Genomic DNA, 19,003 nt, shown 5'->3' with positions numbered 1-19,003 from the left:
ACTGTACTTTTGCTAAGGTATAAACAATGCATTAATTAGAGAATAAATTAAACTTAACCTCCTCACTCTTTATAAATAAAGTTTTTCAAAGGTTCAATAAAACCGCAAAGATGGCTGCCTCCATACTGAAGTTTGCAGGTAAATAAAAGTACGCTCATATTTTCTAACATTTTCCTTGTAAGTAAATATTTGTTCACAGCTGAACACGTCTCAGTTGTCTGCGTCTGTTTTATTTTAGAACTTAAATAAAACATTTTGTCATGCAACGCTATTCAATTTATCAACATAACACAAACAATCTTCTTACAGTTGCGGGTATTTCGAGGTGTGCACGGCACACGTTACCCTCAGTACGGGCATTGTCTTTGTCTTTGCCCGTCAGACTGGGTGTCCCTCAGTCTTTGTGGAAGTTAGGCAGGCTGAATCATGTGGCTATCGCAGTACCAGATCTAGAGAAAGCCACCGCGCTGTATCGGGATGTTCTGGGGGCTCAGGTGAGCGCAACTGTGCCTCTCCCTGAGCACGGGGTGTACACTGTGTTTGTGGAACTGGGCAACACAAAATTAGAGCTCCTGCACCCGCTGGGGGAGAAAAGTCCCATCGCAGGATTCCTGCAGAAGAACAAAGCTGGAGGGATGCATCACATCTGTATTGAGGTAAAAAGATTAGATTCTCGCACACATTGAATGAAAATCACACAAGAACCTCTTCTACCATCCAAACACTTCATTGTATTCATCAAGGTTATTATATAGAATAAAGCAGATAAACAAGGACAATTTTTTATAAGCCAATTTAATTGCTGTCCCTCTATTGCTGTAGGATTCTATTTCTTCACATTTTTGACACATTTTTGTTTAATTTATGGTTTCGCATCAGACTGTAATAATAAATACCAGAAAATATTCAAATGATAAAGGCTTCTCCTTTTGTTAATATTTGCAAAGCAGAATTACTGTCATTCCATTCTATTTATTTATTCAATTATTTATGTTTCCTTTGTATGACTCATCCTTACTGAATATGTCTTTACATTTGAAAGTTATTGTTAAATTTGCACTGTTTTGTGTCAGTTTTATTAATGTTACATGATACCTGTTTGATTCCAGGTTGATGATATTAATGCAGCAATAGCTGACTTGAAGGAAAGGAAAATCCGACTGCTCTCCCCAGAGCCTCGGATAGGAGCCCACGGCAAACCTGTGATGTTCCTCCACCCTAAAGACTGTGATGGAGTCCTTGTGGAGATAGAGCAGGCCTAGATATTTGGAAGTCATTGCATTGTCTATCAGACAGCAACGCTGACATATTTGGATGTTCACTTTTGACATGAATAAAAATCTGATATTTACTCAAACCCATGTCACTCCAAACTATTCTATTCTGTGACTGTCTTTAATCACTTAAAGAATCTTGATGCTTCTCTTTTTCATGAAATTAAACTAAACAGAGACTAAGCATGTCAGTCACTAACATTCTCCATAACAGATCTTATTGTGCTCCATGGAAGAATTTGTCATATAGGTTTGGAACAACATGAGGATAAATGGGAATATGTAAAAAGGTGAGTAAATAATAACAGAATTATATTTTTCATTGAATATTTTTTTAAAGGTAATAAAGTCATTATTGCAAAAAAAAGAGGATTCCACGTGTATCATTCAAGGTGTGTGTGATATTCTTGGGATTATATTCTTTTTATTTTGCTTGTATGTAACTATTGTCTTGAATAAAAAATCTGTGTTTCTTTAGAAACAAACAAAATTGCACACCATCACATTTACTTGCCCATAAACATACAATACATTTTATTATTAGGCTAGTAAGGCTATTAATAAATTCTTACAATGAATTATTGTTACTTTATATCAAATTTCAGTGTTATCTTTAAAGGAATAGTTCACCCAAAAATGAAAATTTGTCACTTACTCAGTCTATTTGTCAGTTTTGGGTGAACTATTCCTTTAAGTATATATGTAAATGTTCAGAGCATCTATCAATGCAGAAATACACAAACTGGTTTATTATTACTACACAAAAAAGTGTGTTTTTATGTTATAAAAGTATGTGATGCCAAATAAGTTTAGTCATGCTCATGAATGTGAATTGAAAACCTCTCAATTGGCTTTTAATAGAGCTAACAGATTGAAGTATTTCTTTCTGGCTGACAACCATGTAATTGGGAGACAACTTGGATCAAACCCATCTCTCTTATGAAGTCAACCCTCTGCCAATTACAAAGCTGTTCTGAGTCTTGTGCCTTAAATCTGTTATTTTGGATATAACTGAAGGAGTGAGATTAGGAAGTAGTGTTTGTGGGCTTGTGGTTTTCCAACTGTGTGATCTCAAAGGACTTGTTTGAAGTTTTCTACATCATAATCTCCTTCAGTTCTTAAATAAACCGATATTTCCACTTCAGGCGGTTTTGATATTTCACTTTATCTGTTTTAGAATTCCTCACGTAGTAGCCTTTGTCCCAAATATCTGTAGGTCTCGCAAACTGTGGGTTTGAAAGGGAAAATTCACCCCAAAATGAACCTTTCAGCATTTACTCGCCCTCTTGTCATTTATGGCTTTCAATCTTTCAGAGAACACACAGGAAGATATTTTTAAGAAAGTTGGTAACCTTGCAACACTGCCCCCCATTTACTTCTATTGTACAAAACCGACGCAAGTGAATGGCTACCGCTGTTGTTCGGTTGCCAACATTCAGTCATACAGGTTTTAAATGACATGAGAGGTACAGTAAATGATGACAGAATTTTCATTTTTTAATTAACTATCCTTTTAATGTCCATCTTTGAAAATGACGTGTGAATATGTTTAATGAGAAAACGGAGATATAAGGACTCTATCAAATGATAAAAAAATCGCTATTGCTTGAAATGCTTGTATTTAAAAGATCATTTTAAATAGATGCATTAAATTCTGCTTTGCCATATTGTTGAGCATGTCATAATATGAAAACATCTGCCCGGATTAAATATTATGCAAGATCTTCAGTATCCCAGAGGCAGTAGCCCAGAAACTATAACCACATGTTTAATCTGGGGCAGTTTCATTGCCTGTGGAAAACATCACTTTTGTCTGTCTCATCACCCTTTCTAAAATAAATATTTCTGTGTAACAATTCATCACCAACATTCTTGTTAGTAAAGTGTTTTGCCGTAGCCTATTGTCTCCCTAATGCAGTAATTATTACACACTTATGTTATTACACATTTTTATCCTCTTATTATGTCAACACTGAGACATAAGCTATTTTTTTCTCGTTCGTGTAATAGATTCTGTGTAGGCTACATCCTACAGGATTATGTGCTTCGGCAACATCGTACATTTCTTTCATGTTATATAATGTTAATCTGGTCGGAAGGGATGGAACATGCATTAGGGGAAATTATCATCTGCCTTCTCTGTTGTCTGTACAAGGGCCAGAGCAAATATATTTGTAAAAATAGCATCCATCTAGGACAGTGCATGATACATTCATACCGCCACTAATTACTGAAGAATGATTTGTGACGCATATTATAAAGAATGATAAATAAGGCTGATGAAGAATAACGCTTCAATCCTTTTGACGAATACGGTCGGTCGGTTTGCATCTGATAATTCACACAATGAACGCTTTCTCTCGGGTGGGGTTTGTGATGATGATGATACCCAGATAGATGTAATGGAGCGCCCCCTGCTGTTCATCACGTCTTCTGTTCGTGTTCTCTTCAGTCTCTCTTTCTCGGGGATGCAGTTTGTGTGCTGAGGGTTCGGTCGGACGGTGTGGTTTTCGCTCTCTGTACCGTTGAACACAGAGGATTTCTTCATGTGAAAATCTCATCCACGGTGGTTATGAAGGTAGGCATGTTTCGTATCCTGCGTTTTCCCGTTGAAGGTTTACCGTAGCGCGTGGGTGCGGAATGAAGAGATGCTCTCGTGTGCAGTGAAGGATACGGCAGGATTTCATCAAACCCTCTGCTACATCCACGCAGGCTGGATATTAAGAGTAAACCTTTTAAAGTCATACGATATGAAATTCTTATATGTTATAAAAGTCATTTATAACGTCTACGAAAAAGTCCTTGAGAACCTAAAATATATTTTCTGTGGTTTTCTTTAAATTCCTCGTGAAAATACATTATCTCGTTTAATGCTTCATAAAAATAATTAGCACGGCATTAAATGTAAACGAAAAAGTGACGTTTTTCTCTAAAAACTGAGTTTTTAAAGGACTGAATTGTTTGTTGACAAATACATTGTGTACGACTAATAGATAGTCCCGTTTAAGTTTTATTAAACTGCCATCAAATTAAAAAACAACCCTTTATCTTTACGATACTGTGTATAGGCTGCATCATAACATATATGTTTGATAAAGAGGTGGTCTAGCATCTATTAGTCTCTGATATTGAAGAATTCTTGTTTTATTTACATATAGATTAAGATGTATCAATAGTCATTCTGAACAATGCTGAACAAGGAATGTTTATTTAGAAAAGTTCGTTTCGTTAGAAAAAGCATCAAATGTACGTTTCATGCTTGAAATACACCTTTTAATTGCATTATGGATGAACTCTTTTTCTGCCCAGGGAACAATAGCCGGTCCACTCCCCTGAACAGATCAATAAAATCATTACGAATAAACAATGGCGTGCTGAAATATTTTTCAATACGATTAAGGATTTTAATGTAGTTCTTCATATAATATTATAAGAACAAAAGGAATATGTAAATGATCCACTCCTGCTGTTCTTCTCGTTACATCAAGTTCAAACTATTTAACAAGTATTTTAGCATTTCATTATCTGAAATAAACATCTGATATAGATGTATAGACACACATAAGCAGTGTGTGAGTTGGAATGAGTGTGTGAATGCTATTAAGGTGCATAATTCTCGAATGTGAGATCCCAGTTGGCGGTTCCGTCTCCACAGCAGTCTCCCACCGCTCTCTTGTCCAGGCAACCTGCTCTTACACACGCACACACACAGCGCGCTGCCCTGCCCCTCCCTTCAGAGCCCTTCTAGTAACAGTTGTATCTGCAGCTCTGATGCTGAAAGACAAACAATGTTTGGAGGATCATGCTGGGATGATATTTATGCAGCAGTAGGACGTTTCTAAATTGGACTCTTGTAGGATCCGGTAGAGATAGAGACTTAACTTGGGGTAAGGTTAATCACTGTGGGCAATCAGATTTAATGCATGTTATGCTCTGCCCCTGTTACCACATTTGTGAATAGTGTAAAGTCAATGTTTGATTTACATTTTTCAGGATATGAGCACATTTGAATGAAACACAATTGTGGTGTTGTGGTGAAATGTACAGGGTGTGGTGTTATTATTGTGGCTGTAAAATGGTTAGACAGAAGCTGCTGTTGTTTTTGGCAATCTCTGTTACATATCTGTTGCCTTTTTGGAGTCTTGGGTCTCTGTGTGCTAAGCCTACGCACGATTGGTTCATGAAAGACGGAAGCCATGACGGAAGCCACTGATAAACATCAGCTGGAAATCTGCAGTGCCTTTAGCCTAGTGCACAAATTATTGAAAGCTAATGTCCCTAGAGTAGAATACATTAAGGATGGGTGATAGAAGTAGGCCTGTGGTTCTTAAAATGTGGAAAATATGGTGTAGAAGAACTTTATTGAAGTGAAGTTTCACCCACACTGTGCATGAGTCAGATTTCTGTTTAGTATTTGACCTTGGCGGAGATGTGTTTTTTGTGAGGTTTCATGCTTTGGCAGATATTTGTTTGTTTGTACAAAAATACAAATAGTTTTAAAGCTATATACCACCATGTAGTAGCGTAGGCGGGGCGAGACCGTGGTTCGAGTCCGGTGAGTAGTTGTGAATTAGCGCCAGCTGTGCGCACACCGGCCTCGAATCACGTAGGAGATAGGGAGCATATAAGAGGAACGAGCGACCGGACCGGACCGTCGAAGAGAGAGGACCGGGCCCGAACTTGTGTTATGTTTGTATTTATATTATGTTTTGTTCGCCGGCGGTCGTCCGTGAGGGGCCGCCGGCTGTTATATTACTTTATTAAATGTTTGCCGGTTCCCGCCTCCTTCCTTCCCTTTTATGGAGATTTGTTACCGTGGTGCCGAAACCCGGGAGGAAGGAGAGACATGCTGTCGGAGAGTCCTCGCCGCCGAGTGGCCTCGCGGTGCCGGAGAGTTCGGGCAGCGCGGACGAAGGGCGTCCGCCAGTGGCTGCCCGAAGCGGTGGCTCTGGGGAAACGGAAGTGCACAGTGCGGCCACCGTCAAAGCTTCGGTGGAACGGCGACCTTTGCTGCCGCGCCCCTGGGTCAAGGTGGGGTGGCTGTCGTCGAGGCGGGAGCGGGGGGGTTGCCGCCGTCCGCCAGAGGCCGGAGCCTGCGTCCGTCCCCCGAGGGGGATGAGCAGGAGGCGGAAGTGCCGAGTGCGGCCACCGCCTGCCAGAGGCCGGAGCCTGCGTCCGTCTGGCCTGTGAGGGGTGATGGGGGTATGTAGTAGAGTAGGCGGGGCGAGACCGTGGTTCGAGTCCGGTGAGTAATTGTGAATTAGCGCCAGCTGTGCACACACCGGCCTCGAATCATGTAGGAGATGGGAGCATATAAAAGGAACGAGCGACCGGACCGCCGAAGAGAGAGGACCGGGCCCGAACTTATGTTATGTTTGTATTTATATTTATGTTCATGTTTTTTTTCGCCGGCGGTCGTCCGTGAGGGGCCGCCGGCTGTTATATTAATTTGTTAAATGTTTAAAATGTCTTCCGGTTCCCGACTCCTTCCTTCCATTTTATTGAGATGTGTTACACACCAATTTTAAAGAATGTTCAATATTCCCATGATTTCAATATTTTTCATATAAACAAGTTCACACTAAAGAGAGAATTGGTTGTTTTTCCATAAGTGGTCGAATTTCGGATCACAGTGGAGTGAGATGAAACAGAGATGCATCATGACACAAATGCTTGCCTTGTGTGTGCTTTGATCAATGTGGATAATGATTTATATTGATGTTTATATCATGGATGAATGAATCCAGCAGAGGCTGGCTGCATCAATGCATCTAACTTCCCTTTGAAGTTGGACTGATGTTTACTTTCAGACAATAGAGCAGCCAGACACGATGACTTGTCAGATTTTTTTTAAGACGCACTTTAATGTCTTTTGTGAGAGGAAGAAGCTTGTGTAGCATGCTATCAGTCCAGTTTGATGTGTTCAAAATGGTGTCTTTTGCATCATTTTTCGCGTGGTACTACAGAGGGAAACCCACTTTCCACTCTAAGGGAACAGTTCACCCAAAAGTGAAAATTCTGGCTTCATTTACTCACTTAAATACAGTAGGTATACATTTCGTTGTTCTGATGGACACATAGAAATATATTTGGAAAAATGCGCTTGTTCATGGCCACCATTGGCTACCATAGTAGGATAAAATGTCTTTGTAAATGTCTTTGTTCTGTTGAACACAAAATAAGATATTTTGAGGAATGTAGGAAAGCAAACAAGGGGAACTTTTACTACCATTGTATTTTTCATACAATGGTAGTCAGCGGTGGCCAAGAGCAGTTTGGATACAAGCATTCATCCAAATCTGTCATGAAACGGAGGCAGACACAAGAACAGGAACAGAGGACCCAATTGTAGACAGCGGGTGAGGTTTAACAAAGACTTTAATGACAAGAACAAACGAGAATCAAAAGCCACGAGAGGTTATCAAAACATAACAGCTAGAGTAGGAACCGGAAAGTAAGCAGAGACATAGACTCACTAAGCTAAACTGGACTAGACTATATACAACATTAGATATGACTACAAATAACTAAACTAGGCTTACATACACTTCAGGACAAGGCAGGTGACAAAGACACATCATTTCATCCAAAATCACACAGTACAAGACATTCTTCTTCGTCCAGCTAACCCCAGCACAAGACAGAAGACACAGGGGCATTAAGTAATGGGACAAACCAGGAGGGAACAGCTGTGGGGCATGAAAACATAACGAGCACTAACGAGGAAACAAGAGGGCAGGAACAAAGACGAGACCGGAGAGAGAGTATGGCGAGCCAGAAGGGCCAAAGTAGTCTCTCTCCACATCAAAGTGGGATGTCAAGATCATGACAAAAATGTTGCTTTTAATCTTTTCTTCATTATTGAATATGTGCCACATTTATTGGTATAGCTTTATTTAGAACGTAAAATCAACTGTACAGAAAAAGTCCTAATACCCCACAGAGCAAAAGAGCATAAAAATGCCCTCAGTGAACAACCTGAACATACTGATACATATACTGGCAAAATCCAAATACTCTTTGTCTTATAATTTAAAGCACAACAAATAACTTTTTGGAACATGTTTTGTTAATTTCCTGTGCATGGTCGCATTAAACCACCTAAGTGAAGCCCTTAGGGTGAAACATCCCTAAATCAAGGGATTTCTTTAAGAGTGTTGCAACAAACGTCTTAACCATCACCCTTACGTAAGTGTTTATACTAAGCTTTTCACGATAGTTTCAATCAAAACTCAGCAATGGAGAAGCGGTAAAACATACCATCATCATGTACAGTTTTTTTTTGCCGTGTTGGTTGGAAATCTTTTTACATCCTGATAGCAATCAAATGATATTTTTATAATTTCATATCATCTGTGAAAGGTGTAGGTCCAAAAAACGTTCGCCCAATCAAAACGTTCTTGCCGAACACTGTGACTGGTCACATGTACATTTTCAGCCATTTTCGTATTTTGCATACAACTGCGCACCCTGTTCACACAGACATCATACGTCATCAGTGCCGCAGCGCTCTCACGTCCGCTGTGAAAGAGTCAAAGTAGGGAGAATGGTGGACAATCAGCAACAATCAAACTTTCATGCGGAACTGACATCAAGTATATATACAAAACGAAAGTCAGTTTTTGAAAAAGCAGTGACGAAAACATTTCTGGATCATGAAAAAGGAAAAAAATTTGTAATATCGGTTCAGCTCTTACACGATCAAGTCAGCCCCTTCAGGCAAAGGGTCTGAAAGCCGATACCATGGTTGGTCTCTTTTTTTCGGACAGGTATGTTCATGCTTCGAGAAGAATTTAATGGATTTAGTTTGTCTCTCGTTACGTGGATTTAAGAAATACATTCAGGTGTTTGGAGGAGGCGTGGCTCTGGACGGCGAATCACATATAGGTTGGGATTATAGTTTAGTGCTAGCCGGCTACCGTTAGCACCATTCCAAATCAACCACCCCACCTTTAAGGAAACACTTCAGTAATTAATGGTAAATACTTATTGACAGCCTCAAAGGGATAGATCACCCTTTCTTTGGAAACATAACCCATTTGAAAGAACGGTAGTTACCAAACAGATCTCATTCCCCATCGACTACCATAGTATTTATTATCCCTACTATGGGAGTCAATGGCAGATGAGATCTGTTTGGTGTCTGACGTTCTTCCAAATATCTTCCTTTGTGTTCAGCAGAACAAAGAAATCTTATAGGTTTGGAACAACCTGAAGGTGATTAAATGTTGACAATATTTTCATTTTTGGGTGAACTATCACTATAACGTAATGCAACTGGGCACTAAGCGATTCTTAGCGTTGGCAACTAATCCAGTACAATGACAGTTAGTAGTTACTAAATTGTCCCTCTATGTCTGTATTGTAAAATGTAGCAGTGGGTGTGGCTCGATACCATAGATTAGGTGTTGTGGGATCTTTTCTGATTATAAGCAAAACACATCATTTCACGGGACACGCATATCTGGCTTCTGTAGAATCGATTGACCCTTCTTGTTTATCATTTGTTACAACTAATTTCTGCTTTGAAGTCTGCTGCATCTCTCCAGAGAAGAGAGATGAGGAATATGTCAAGACCCTCCTTTGAAGGTGAAAATTTGCAGTGTGTTTGTGTTCCATTTCTCAGCAGTGTTAAAATCAGCCTCCTGAATGACAATGAGTCTGGTGCTCCCTTCCTATCTGTCGATAACAATGTCTGCTAAAACATAAAAAAAAAAATTAGGTTTCTTTTATTTTTTGAGGTAGGATAAGATAAAATTATACAGGCATCTTTTTTTTCTGCTGTATGTTTTGTGCCGTGCTAATAGGAAATGCTGCACTGACCTGTTCTCTGTCGGGAGATGATGATCTGTTGATATTTGTTGTTCACACCCCTCGGTCATTTGCTTGCGCTATAGCTGGCGGTGTTTACTGCAGTCTGAAGGTCACAGAAGCCAGTCCCAGCTGGGACAACGGCACCTTAAAGCTATTCATATATAGGGAAAGCTGACTCATCAACAGTATAAATGTGTGTAGGTGTAGTCAGATCGAAGGTTTTTTTTATGTAAGCCTAACTCGCAACCTACATTTAAAGTGCACCAATGCGTTCTTTTTGAGGCCCACAATATCAGTCATTTCCAATATGAGAGAGGCAAAGCCTAGCACCTAAAATAAATCTTTCTCCTTTAGCCGCGGCACAGTTAGCCTCACCCCATTTCAGATCCATGTACATTAGCATTTAAATGAGCTAACTTGATTTTACCCAGTTCATGCACCATTGTCTTCATCTGAATGAGTCCACTCTCAGCAAACTAAATGGAACGAGATCAGACGATCCATACACCATCTTTAATAGCACGGAGGATTCACTAACTAATAGGACCACAGGTGGAGAGGGAACAAATCTTTCTGTCCAAACTGGTCATACATCATTATACCATCACACTTACCACACGATACATTTACAATGCTACTTCAGACTTGAAACGCAACAAGCCGAACAGCACAGAAGGAGAGTTATCACCAAAACATCATGCAATACAATACAAATCATTATGACGCATGCATACACGCGTGTATGTGCTCTTCAAGGGAATGATGGACCGGGTTGCACACACATGACAGGCCCTGCCTCCCAGTCTGATCATAAAACCAACATTGACTAACATACAGAATACCAGTTTAAAAATTGACACCACATGAGACCACCGGTGACTACACTAGAAGACAGTAAAAAGAAATGTCACTGTTATGCAGAATAACAGCAAAAATGCACAATATGATAAATTTAAGGCTGACCAAAAAAATCACTTGTCTCAAATATAGCTATGAATCGCCTACTAAATCATAAATAACGTACAAATTGATTTCCTTCTCTTGTTTTATTTGAACAACGTTTATCAGACTTGATAACAAAGTGCATCCACAGGCTGTTTTGAATGACGTTTTCCGCATTTCTTCTTCTTCTTTTGAACTTCTGGTGCCTTTTCCACTTTACGAGACTGCTGGTAAACAAACCCCCAGGTGGTGGAAAGTTAGCAAAAAACTCGTTTAGAAAGATAATATGATTGGTCAGTTTTACGTTCACTCAGAATGAATCTCTGTCATTGACTCACTATTGTACGGTAGCCTCATCGTAGGCCTCATACATAGGCACACGTTCGACATCTTGCAGCATATGCAGGCTGTGCAGACAGCATATGACATCACAGAACAGAACTGCTCCCTGATCTTGTGAGATTTGGATAAACTCACGTGGATAGAGTCTGCATCGATCCAGAAAATCAAATATACATGTCTAATAGGGAAAATTGGCCAACTTTAATTGAGAATAATATTGAAAAGTTTTTAAATATAATTGTTTCCTATTGTTTAGGTCATCACAGAGGGCCTAGAGGGCCCTGAGAGTTCACTACTGAGTGACACATGCAGTTAGGTACAGGCAATCACATTGTTGAATCTGCCTCTCGTCTCGACAAAGTAATTGTTTGCTTGTGTAGATGGCTAGAACATTTCTACCTTTTAAGGAAAGACAAACATTGCCAGCTGACAAACAAGGATCTTACAAGATGTATTCACATTTTGTATGTTAACTCAAGGTTTAGCTGTTCATCAATAAGTATCTGTTATCATTTCAGCCGGTGCTGTGTTGTTGCCGCTGTCTTTTGCTTCAGTTATATCATTACTAGCACTTAAGCTTTCAGTGTATTCAATAGTGCTGATCATTAGCTGGCCGGTTTCTCTGAGAGATCCCATTCTATTAGCATGCAGATGAGACTGTGTTTTCATTTGCAGCTGCTACTGTTTTTAGTGTATTATTTGGATGTTAATGTTTATTAAAATGTACTGAATACTCAACCTTGTAAATAAAATAATTTTCTCAACGTATAAATGTAAATAGCTGTGTTTTGCTTTGGAATTGCATTTTCTTAGCATTTCATGCATTAATCCTTATACAAACTGTCGACATGAATGATTAATGATACTATTAAATTATCTTAGTTTTGTTTTGTGTTTCAAGATTTTTTTGCAATTTAGACAATATTTGGCTCTCTTTAAAGACTCTTAAAGACTGTTAAAGGCAAACTCTGCCAAAAAATGAAAATTCTGTCAGTGTCCTGTCAATTGTGTCAAGTTGTTCGACTACCCTAGGACCTCCGTTTATCTTCAGAACACAAGTTAAGAGTTTTGAAGAGCTTTCTGACTTCCTCCATAGACATGAACGAACAGTCATTCACAGCACAGAAAGTAAGAATAGACAAAGTCGATGTCAAAAAGTCCATGTCACTCCAGTGGTTCAGTGGTTCAGCCTTAAAGTTAGAGTTAGCGATCAGTTTGGTCTTGACAGTTTAGGGGTGAATTTTACTGTGTATGTGAAACTGTCATTTACTTAATAAAGTAGCTACCAGTGTTGGGTGTAACTAGTTACTAAGTAATTAGTTACTGTAATTTAATTACTTTCCCCTTGAAAAAGTAAAGTAAGGGATTACTCATATGTTTTCTGTAATTTAAATACAGTTACTTTTGATGTAATTAAACTAAATACTTTGTTCAGTATATGCGTGTGCAATAGTGTAATTGACTTCAAAATTCAAAGTCTTACTTTAAAATCTGTGCTTTAATGTATAATTCTCACATTTGTAATACTTTGGTCAGTTAATAATATTATTTGAATGAATTCAATAAGCCGATTCATGTATATTCTTGAATCACTTAACTAATCAAGGTTGATGTAGGATATAGAAAGTAATTAGTAATGAGTAACTAAATACTTTTGGACAGAGTAATTTGGACATTAATCTAATTACACTATTGAATATGTAATGAGTAACTAGTAATTAATTACTTTTTCAGAGTAACTTACCCAACACTGGTAGCTACATACATTTGAGAGCTGCTCTGAGTGATGGGTCCCAGATGCATTTATAGTAATGAATACAACAACAAGATATAAGATGCGTACATGTGGCATATCCTTAAACAGAATGTGAGTACAGACACAAGAAAACTCATCATAGAAGAACAGGTGTCTGTATTTTTGTCTGTCAGGTAGACTTAAAGTCATATCACCATCTCTACACAAGACAATAGACATCTTTAATATATGGCATATATTTGATGCTTTAAAGCCTTTAGGAATAAATGAACAGTAATTGGCATGCCTGCTGACAGGTCTGTGTCTACAAAGTAGATGTAATTGCATTAACAACTTCATGTGCTGTTCTCGTGAATTGCTCGAGGCCCGGATCCTCTCCTTTCAACAGCCTCAGAATGAAGCACATGTTAATAGATGAACCGCAGAGGGTTTAAACCAAATCATAGTCCCACTCTGGCTTTGGTTACTTGGCCAGTCTAAGCAGTGCATCGAAAGAAGCCATTTTAAAGTTAACAGATAACGACTTTGAAATCATTAACGAAAGTTCTTGTGTCAGCACTTGCAAAAGACTCCATGGCCTATTAGTCACTCATGGTTAAATGCTAATCAAATTCAGACTTTATTAGAGAGTTCCTAACCTCCTTACTGGATACGTTCGACCTACTGCCAGAATAAAGCCTCACGTTTTCTGCGTTCTCTGTGCCCTCTATTATGAGACTAAATGATTTCATTACATTTAATTTGATTAAGAAATAGGTACAACATAAAGGACAACCTCCACTTATGAGGCTTTTTAATCTACGTTGTTGTCTCTGTTGGGGTTTAGTACTAATGGAAAATTCAGCTCCTGCAATATATTTAATAAGAATCTATACAATATAAAGCCGTTAAAAAATCATTTCTAAATATTTTTTTCTAAATGTAGATAATATGGATGTGTTTTGGTCAAATTATTATTTTTGTTTCATTCTGTGAACTATTAAGAATATTTCTCCCACATTTTAAAAAAATATTGTTTTTATTTGCTTTTATTTGCAGAAAATGAAAACTGGTGAAACAGGTAAAAATAATAGAAAAGATGCTTTGTATTTTTTCAGACCTCAAATACTGCAAAGAAGTTCAGATTCACTTTGAAGCAATACAACAGTAATATCTGTACGTGATTTTTATCAGGGTTTTCATGTGTCTTGTCATGCTGTCACATTGCTGTTGGATGAGTTTATGTCACTCCTGACGTGAGGTTTGATTTTGTTGAAATTCAACAGACGCTGGACTGAAACAACTACAGAAAAGACTATTTTAAAAGGCTCTTTCTGTTTCTTATCCTATCAAATTCAGCACTAGAATCATGTTACAGATCAATGCAGATCATCTATACCCCTAGGGGTGGTCTGTTACCCTCTTTACCTTGGAATATCCTATTGCTATACATACCCGTGTATTTCTGTAGCGTGTAGAGCAAAGGCACATTGGCATGGCAGAATGTAACCTTAAATGTTGTAAGGGAAGCCTATGTAAGGAAAGAGATCGATGGGAAATATATTTTCTTCTCTCCAGCAGAACCTGCTGGGCTGTGGCTACTGGGATGTCAGCAGGTCTGATGCATTACTGAAGGCTTCTAGACTAAAGCTAGCGCTCATACTTCAGAACAAAAGAAGGGAAATAGAGAAATTTGAATATCAGAGAAAAGGAGGCTGTGAGAAAATCGAGAAAGCAAGTGCTTAGGATAGAGTCTGAGTGAGTGTATGCCATAGGGATAGTAAAGTCATGGAGATGGAAACGGATGAAAGAGCAAAAAAGAGACATGGATTAACATCACCCATCCAGGTCATTACTTTGAGATTTTTCCAGTAGAGTTTTGGTCACTCACTGGCACAACCCTATTAAGTTCAAGAAACAATCCTGTGAGCCTTGAAAAAACATTTAAACCATTTGCTATTCACTAGTAATCACTACCTTTAAAAAAAACATATTTCTTCCCAAACAAGTCAATAAACTCAAACAAGCAAATGACTTACAGGGAAATTATGTTTCTGATTGCCTAGTTTAGAGGTTGCCTTGAAAACGGCAAGCCACTATTTAAAATGTGGTATGAACTTTTCTCTGTCTGATGGTCCCATCATTTGTTGACCGACAAAAAAGTTGCTGGTAAAATTCCATGTGGTTACAATGCCATCAGCCAAAAGTTTTGTCATATCTTCATGTATATGGTTGCATATTTCCTGTTTGCCGTTATACATCGCTGTGGGTTTATATGTTTCGTATGTTAAAGGTGGAAATATTTTTTCATCAGCTGTCAATCTTAATGTTGGATGATTTTATTTATATAAATGTGCTAGTTTTTGGATTGTTTTGATCGTCCATTGGCCTGGTTTTGTTATGTAGATCTGGCAACCTTGCCAAACCATTTAGTAAATGCTCCAGTCAAAAGCAAGTTGACTGTGTTTCTGCAACCGTGTTGAGTATATTTGCTATACTATCACTACATTGAGATGAATCAGTTAGCCAACACAACATCACATTAGTAACCCATGGTTTAAAAACTGTAATGTTCAGTTAAAGGGACTGATGACCCAAAATAAAAATTCTGCCATCATTTTACTATCATAAATACTAGGAACACTTACAATGGCCCAAAGGTTTTGCTTTCCTACATTCTTCAAAATATTTTGTTTTGTGTTCAACAGAACAAATACATTTACAAAGCAGTTTTTTTCTACTGTTATAATCAATGGTGGCCAAGAACTGTTTTAACTCGCATTTTAAATTAATTTTATTTCTGTTTTAATGTTTCTTAAAATCTAAAGTATTTGAGACACGTCTTATTTCTCTCTGTCAATCATTTTATGTAAAACACTTTCAATTGCCCTTGTGTATGAAATGTGCTATATAAATAAACTTGCCTTAAAAGCGTTCTTTCAAATGAACTTTGTGTTCATCACAGTGGCTAGGCTACGTAATGTTGTGGAGTGGCGATCTATAGGTGAGAAACCTATTTGTCCAAAACTGAGTGCCCATAAATAGTAGAGGTAGAATTCAAATAATGGCAGAATGCTAGTCCTGTATTATATTTTATATATATTTTGTGTTGGTTTGATGTGAATGTGATTTTCAGCACCCCAGACAGCGACTCTGTGTTTCAGAGGCAGAGTTTCTAAACTCTTTCCCTGACATGCTGTAATTGGTGTGAATAATCATCATATTTATCCAAATGAGCTATAGTAGGATTCAGCAGGAGTCATCTCGAGCTTTAGCGGGATTATTGACACACAGCAATAACATCGTCTTTCACAATATAAATGTGCACAGTGATAGCAAATAACAACGGGAGAATAAAGTACTCAACATTTATCTGCTTAAAAGTATATATGTTTTTTGTAAGAAAATAAACAGACTTGATCATTTTCCATTGACTTTTTCTACTGAAATACGTGGGTTTACTGTGATATTTATGTATTGCAAAGAGAGCCTTATGGTTGTTTTTAGGTATACATACACAGGTATAACTTATTATTCTGTACAGCAAGCATTATCAAGGAAATTGTGACAACAAGGTTTGAAACACACTGGCAGAGGAAGAACAAAGTTCAAGTCTGTTAACACTGAGGACGTAGTGCAGCAGGATATAATACTTTAGCAACACTGTGTACAAACAGATAAGAAAGGGCTTGTAATAAAGCTCTGTATATTGCAAATGCCACAACACTAGTACGTCAATTTATCTGTTGGCTTTCCAATGCTATTTACTGTGAAGGCCACGTTGTATAAAATCAACACCATGATGTCTGTCAGGTGATAAAAGGTGCATCTATTATCTGGTTTGATGAGTAGCCTTTGCCAAGACGCTCATATTGTTTTCCACCTCTCCTTGAAAAGCTATCTTCTCCCGTGGGAGACTGAGTCAGACTGTACTCACTCTTCACTGAAAACGCAGCACTCATTTCAAGACACAAATAGGATGTGTTTACTCCAATCTGTAGCATTGAGATGATAAACACAGTGCAATGTGGTCCTAGTTGTTCAGAATTAAAAAAAAAATGTTTTAGAGACAGTATGAAATTGTATCTGCACAAAAGTTTTATTTTATAGAACAACTGTTGTTGCTGTGAGTGAATATAAGCGTCATATAAATGCATTTATTCACACAGTAAAAGGTCTATTGATCTTGACATTGGTGCAGTGTGAAACCTTTATAACCACAAAACGTTTTTAACTTTGGTACGTAAAATATTAAGCTAAAAGGTTTCAGCTTGCAGTTATATGGATTTATTGTATTTTCTTGATCACTTGTTGAATATTGAGTTTAAATTGTAAAATATACTATAAAAACAGTTATTTCAGGTTAAATAGGTATATTTTCAAATAAATATGTTATGATATTAAGGTTAAAACATTTGTTTTACCTAATTGTTAAGCTATTGTGATGATGAAGAAGGGACATTTTAGTCTGTGTTATTTACAGTAACAGTGCAGCTGAGCTATGGGGGCTTTCATCTGATTTAATCGCCAGTCATCTGATGCTGTCCTGACAAGAAACATGCCAACCTCGTAATAAAAGGCCAATGATAGACGGATAGTGAGAGCATCTCTCTCAGAGCTCACCCCTCCCCATTACGTTGACACTAGTGCCTGTCCTTCTGCGCTCATAATGGACGAGAAGGCATCGAGCGTGAGGTCTGCAGGGGTGGAGAAGGGATTTTAGCTGGCTTGCTATTTGACAGGATTTGGATGGGAAATTAGACTCTTCTTCCGCCCCAGATGGCAGCTTTCATCGAAATGGTTTTGAGGGTGCAGCTTTGTGAGAGGGAAAGAGGAAGATGGTGATGTAAGTCCAATAGATTGTGTGTGTGTGAATTATAAATGAATAGTTTACCCCAAAAATGAATTGAGTCATCATTTACTCCAAACCGGAATGCATATCTTTTGTAGAACAGCAAATTGTGCAGAATAGTTTGAGTTCATTTTACTCACCTCTTTTCATTTCAACCCTGTATGACTTACTTTCTTCAGCAGAACACAACAGAAGATATTTTGAATAATGTTGATAACAGAACAACAGCGGTACCTATCCACTTCTATAGTATGGACACAAAATCAATGCAAGTCAATGGGTTCTGGCATTGTTTGGTTACCAATGTTCTTCAGAATATCGTTCGACCATCAAACTCCAAAAAGTAGTTCCAAAGCATTGAAAAGAGTAGTCTGACCTTTTGAACCGTATTGCTATCTCCTAATGCTATGATTGCAGTCACTGAAATCATACTTAACAACTGTTTTTGGGATTCACTTATCACTTATCGTTTATCAAAATAAAAGCTTGAACATTGAAGTACAAATAACTCCTTTGTTGTTCCATGAATAAAGCCATGCAGGTGTGGACTGACATGAGAGTGAGTAAAAAAATCTCAGTATATTTGTGTTTTTCTCAGTATTTTTTCCAGCTGTCCATGGAGTTTAATCCTCCTGCGTCACTGATTACTGTGGTTTACCAGAAGCTGTTGCATTGAATTGTAAGGAACGCAGTTTCCCAGCAAGACAATAGTTTCATTACTGTTTTCTTGAACAATTACATTATTCATAAATCCTGAAAGCCTCAGATAAATGATTTCCTTGCGATCTTCTGCTGTGCTGTTTAAATAGAGATGTTCTCCTGTTTGTCGTCTCCAGTTGATTGCAGCTGATGGGAATCTTCTTCTCATTGTGATTGGGACAGAAGTATAAAAAAGGGCTTGACAGTGTGAAATTTTATTTTTCTTTGACTCGGTCCGTGTCGAAGACGTACGTCTCTTAGGAAATGGACAAATTTATAGGACAGATCTACAATTAGGTTTACAAATAACTGGCAAAGTCACCAAAGTCTGTGGGGGACATCTGT

General features: G+C 38.1%; 2 protein-coding genes across 6 annotated transcripts in view; both read left to right on the top strand.

Annotated features, from left to right (window-relative positions):
* Positions 1-3: 3 nt before the first annotated feature.
* Positions 4-1,559, top strand: mcee (methylmalonyl CoA epimerase). The gene is made up of 3 exons (XM_056753199.1): positions 4-138; positions 310-656; positions 1,110-1,559. The coding sequence occupies exons 1-3, from the start codon at positions 111-113 to the stop codon at positions 1,260-1,262; spliced, it is 528 nt and encodes a 175-aa protein (XP_056609177.1). The 5' UTR covers positions 4-110; the 3' UTR covers positions 1,263-1,559.
* Positions 1,560-3,717: 2,158 nt separating this feature from the next.
* Positions 3,718-19,003, top strand: part of apba2b (amyloid beta (A4) precursor protein-binding, family A, member 2b) — an 84,190-nt gene continuing 68,904 nt past the window's right edge. For 4 of the 5 annotated variants that reach the window (XM_056747645.1, XM_056747673.1, XM_056747665.1 and 1 more), the window contains exon 1: positions 3,718-3,852. The gene's annotated coding sequence lies outside the window, so the exon portion shown is untranslated. Of the gene's footprint in view, positions 3,853-5,066; positions 5,162-19,003 lie in introns of those variants that run through there. The other variant, XM_056747655.1, reaches the window with a different exon arrangement.

This window comes from Triplophysa dalaica, chromosome 1, assembly GCF_015846415.1.
Source record: "Triplophysa dalaica isolate WHDGS20190420 chromosome 1, ASM1584641v1, whole genome shotgun sequence".
NCBI classification, from domain to species: domain Eukaryota; kingdom Metazoa; phylum Chordata; class Actinopteri; order Cypriniformes; family Nemacheilidae; genus Triplophysa; species Triplophysa dalaica.
The sequence above is the reverse complement of the archived record's forward strand: the minus strand, read 5'-3'. Positions and strand labels throughout refer to the sequence as shown.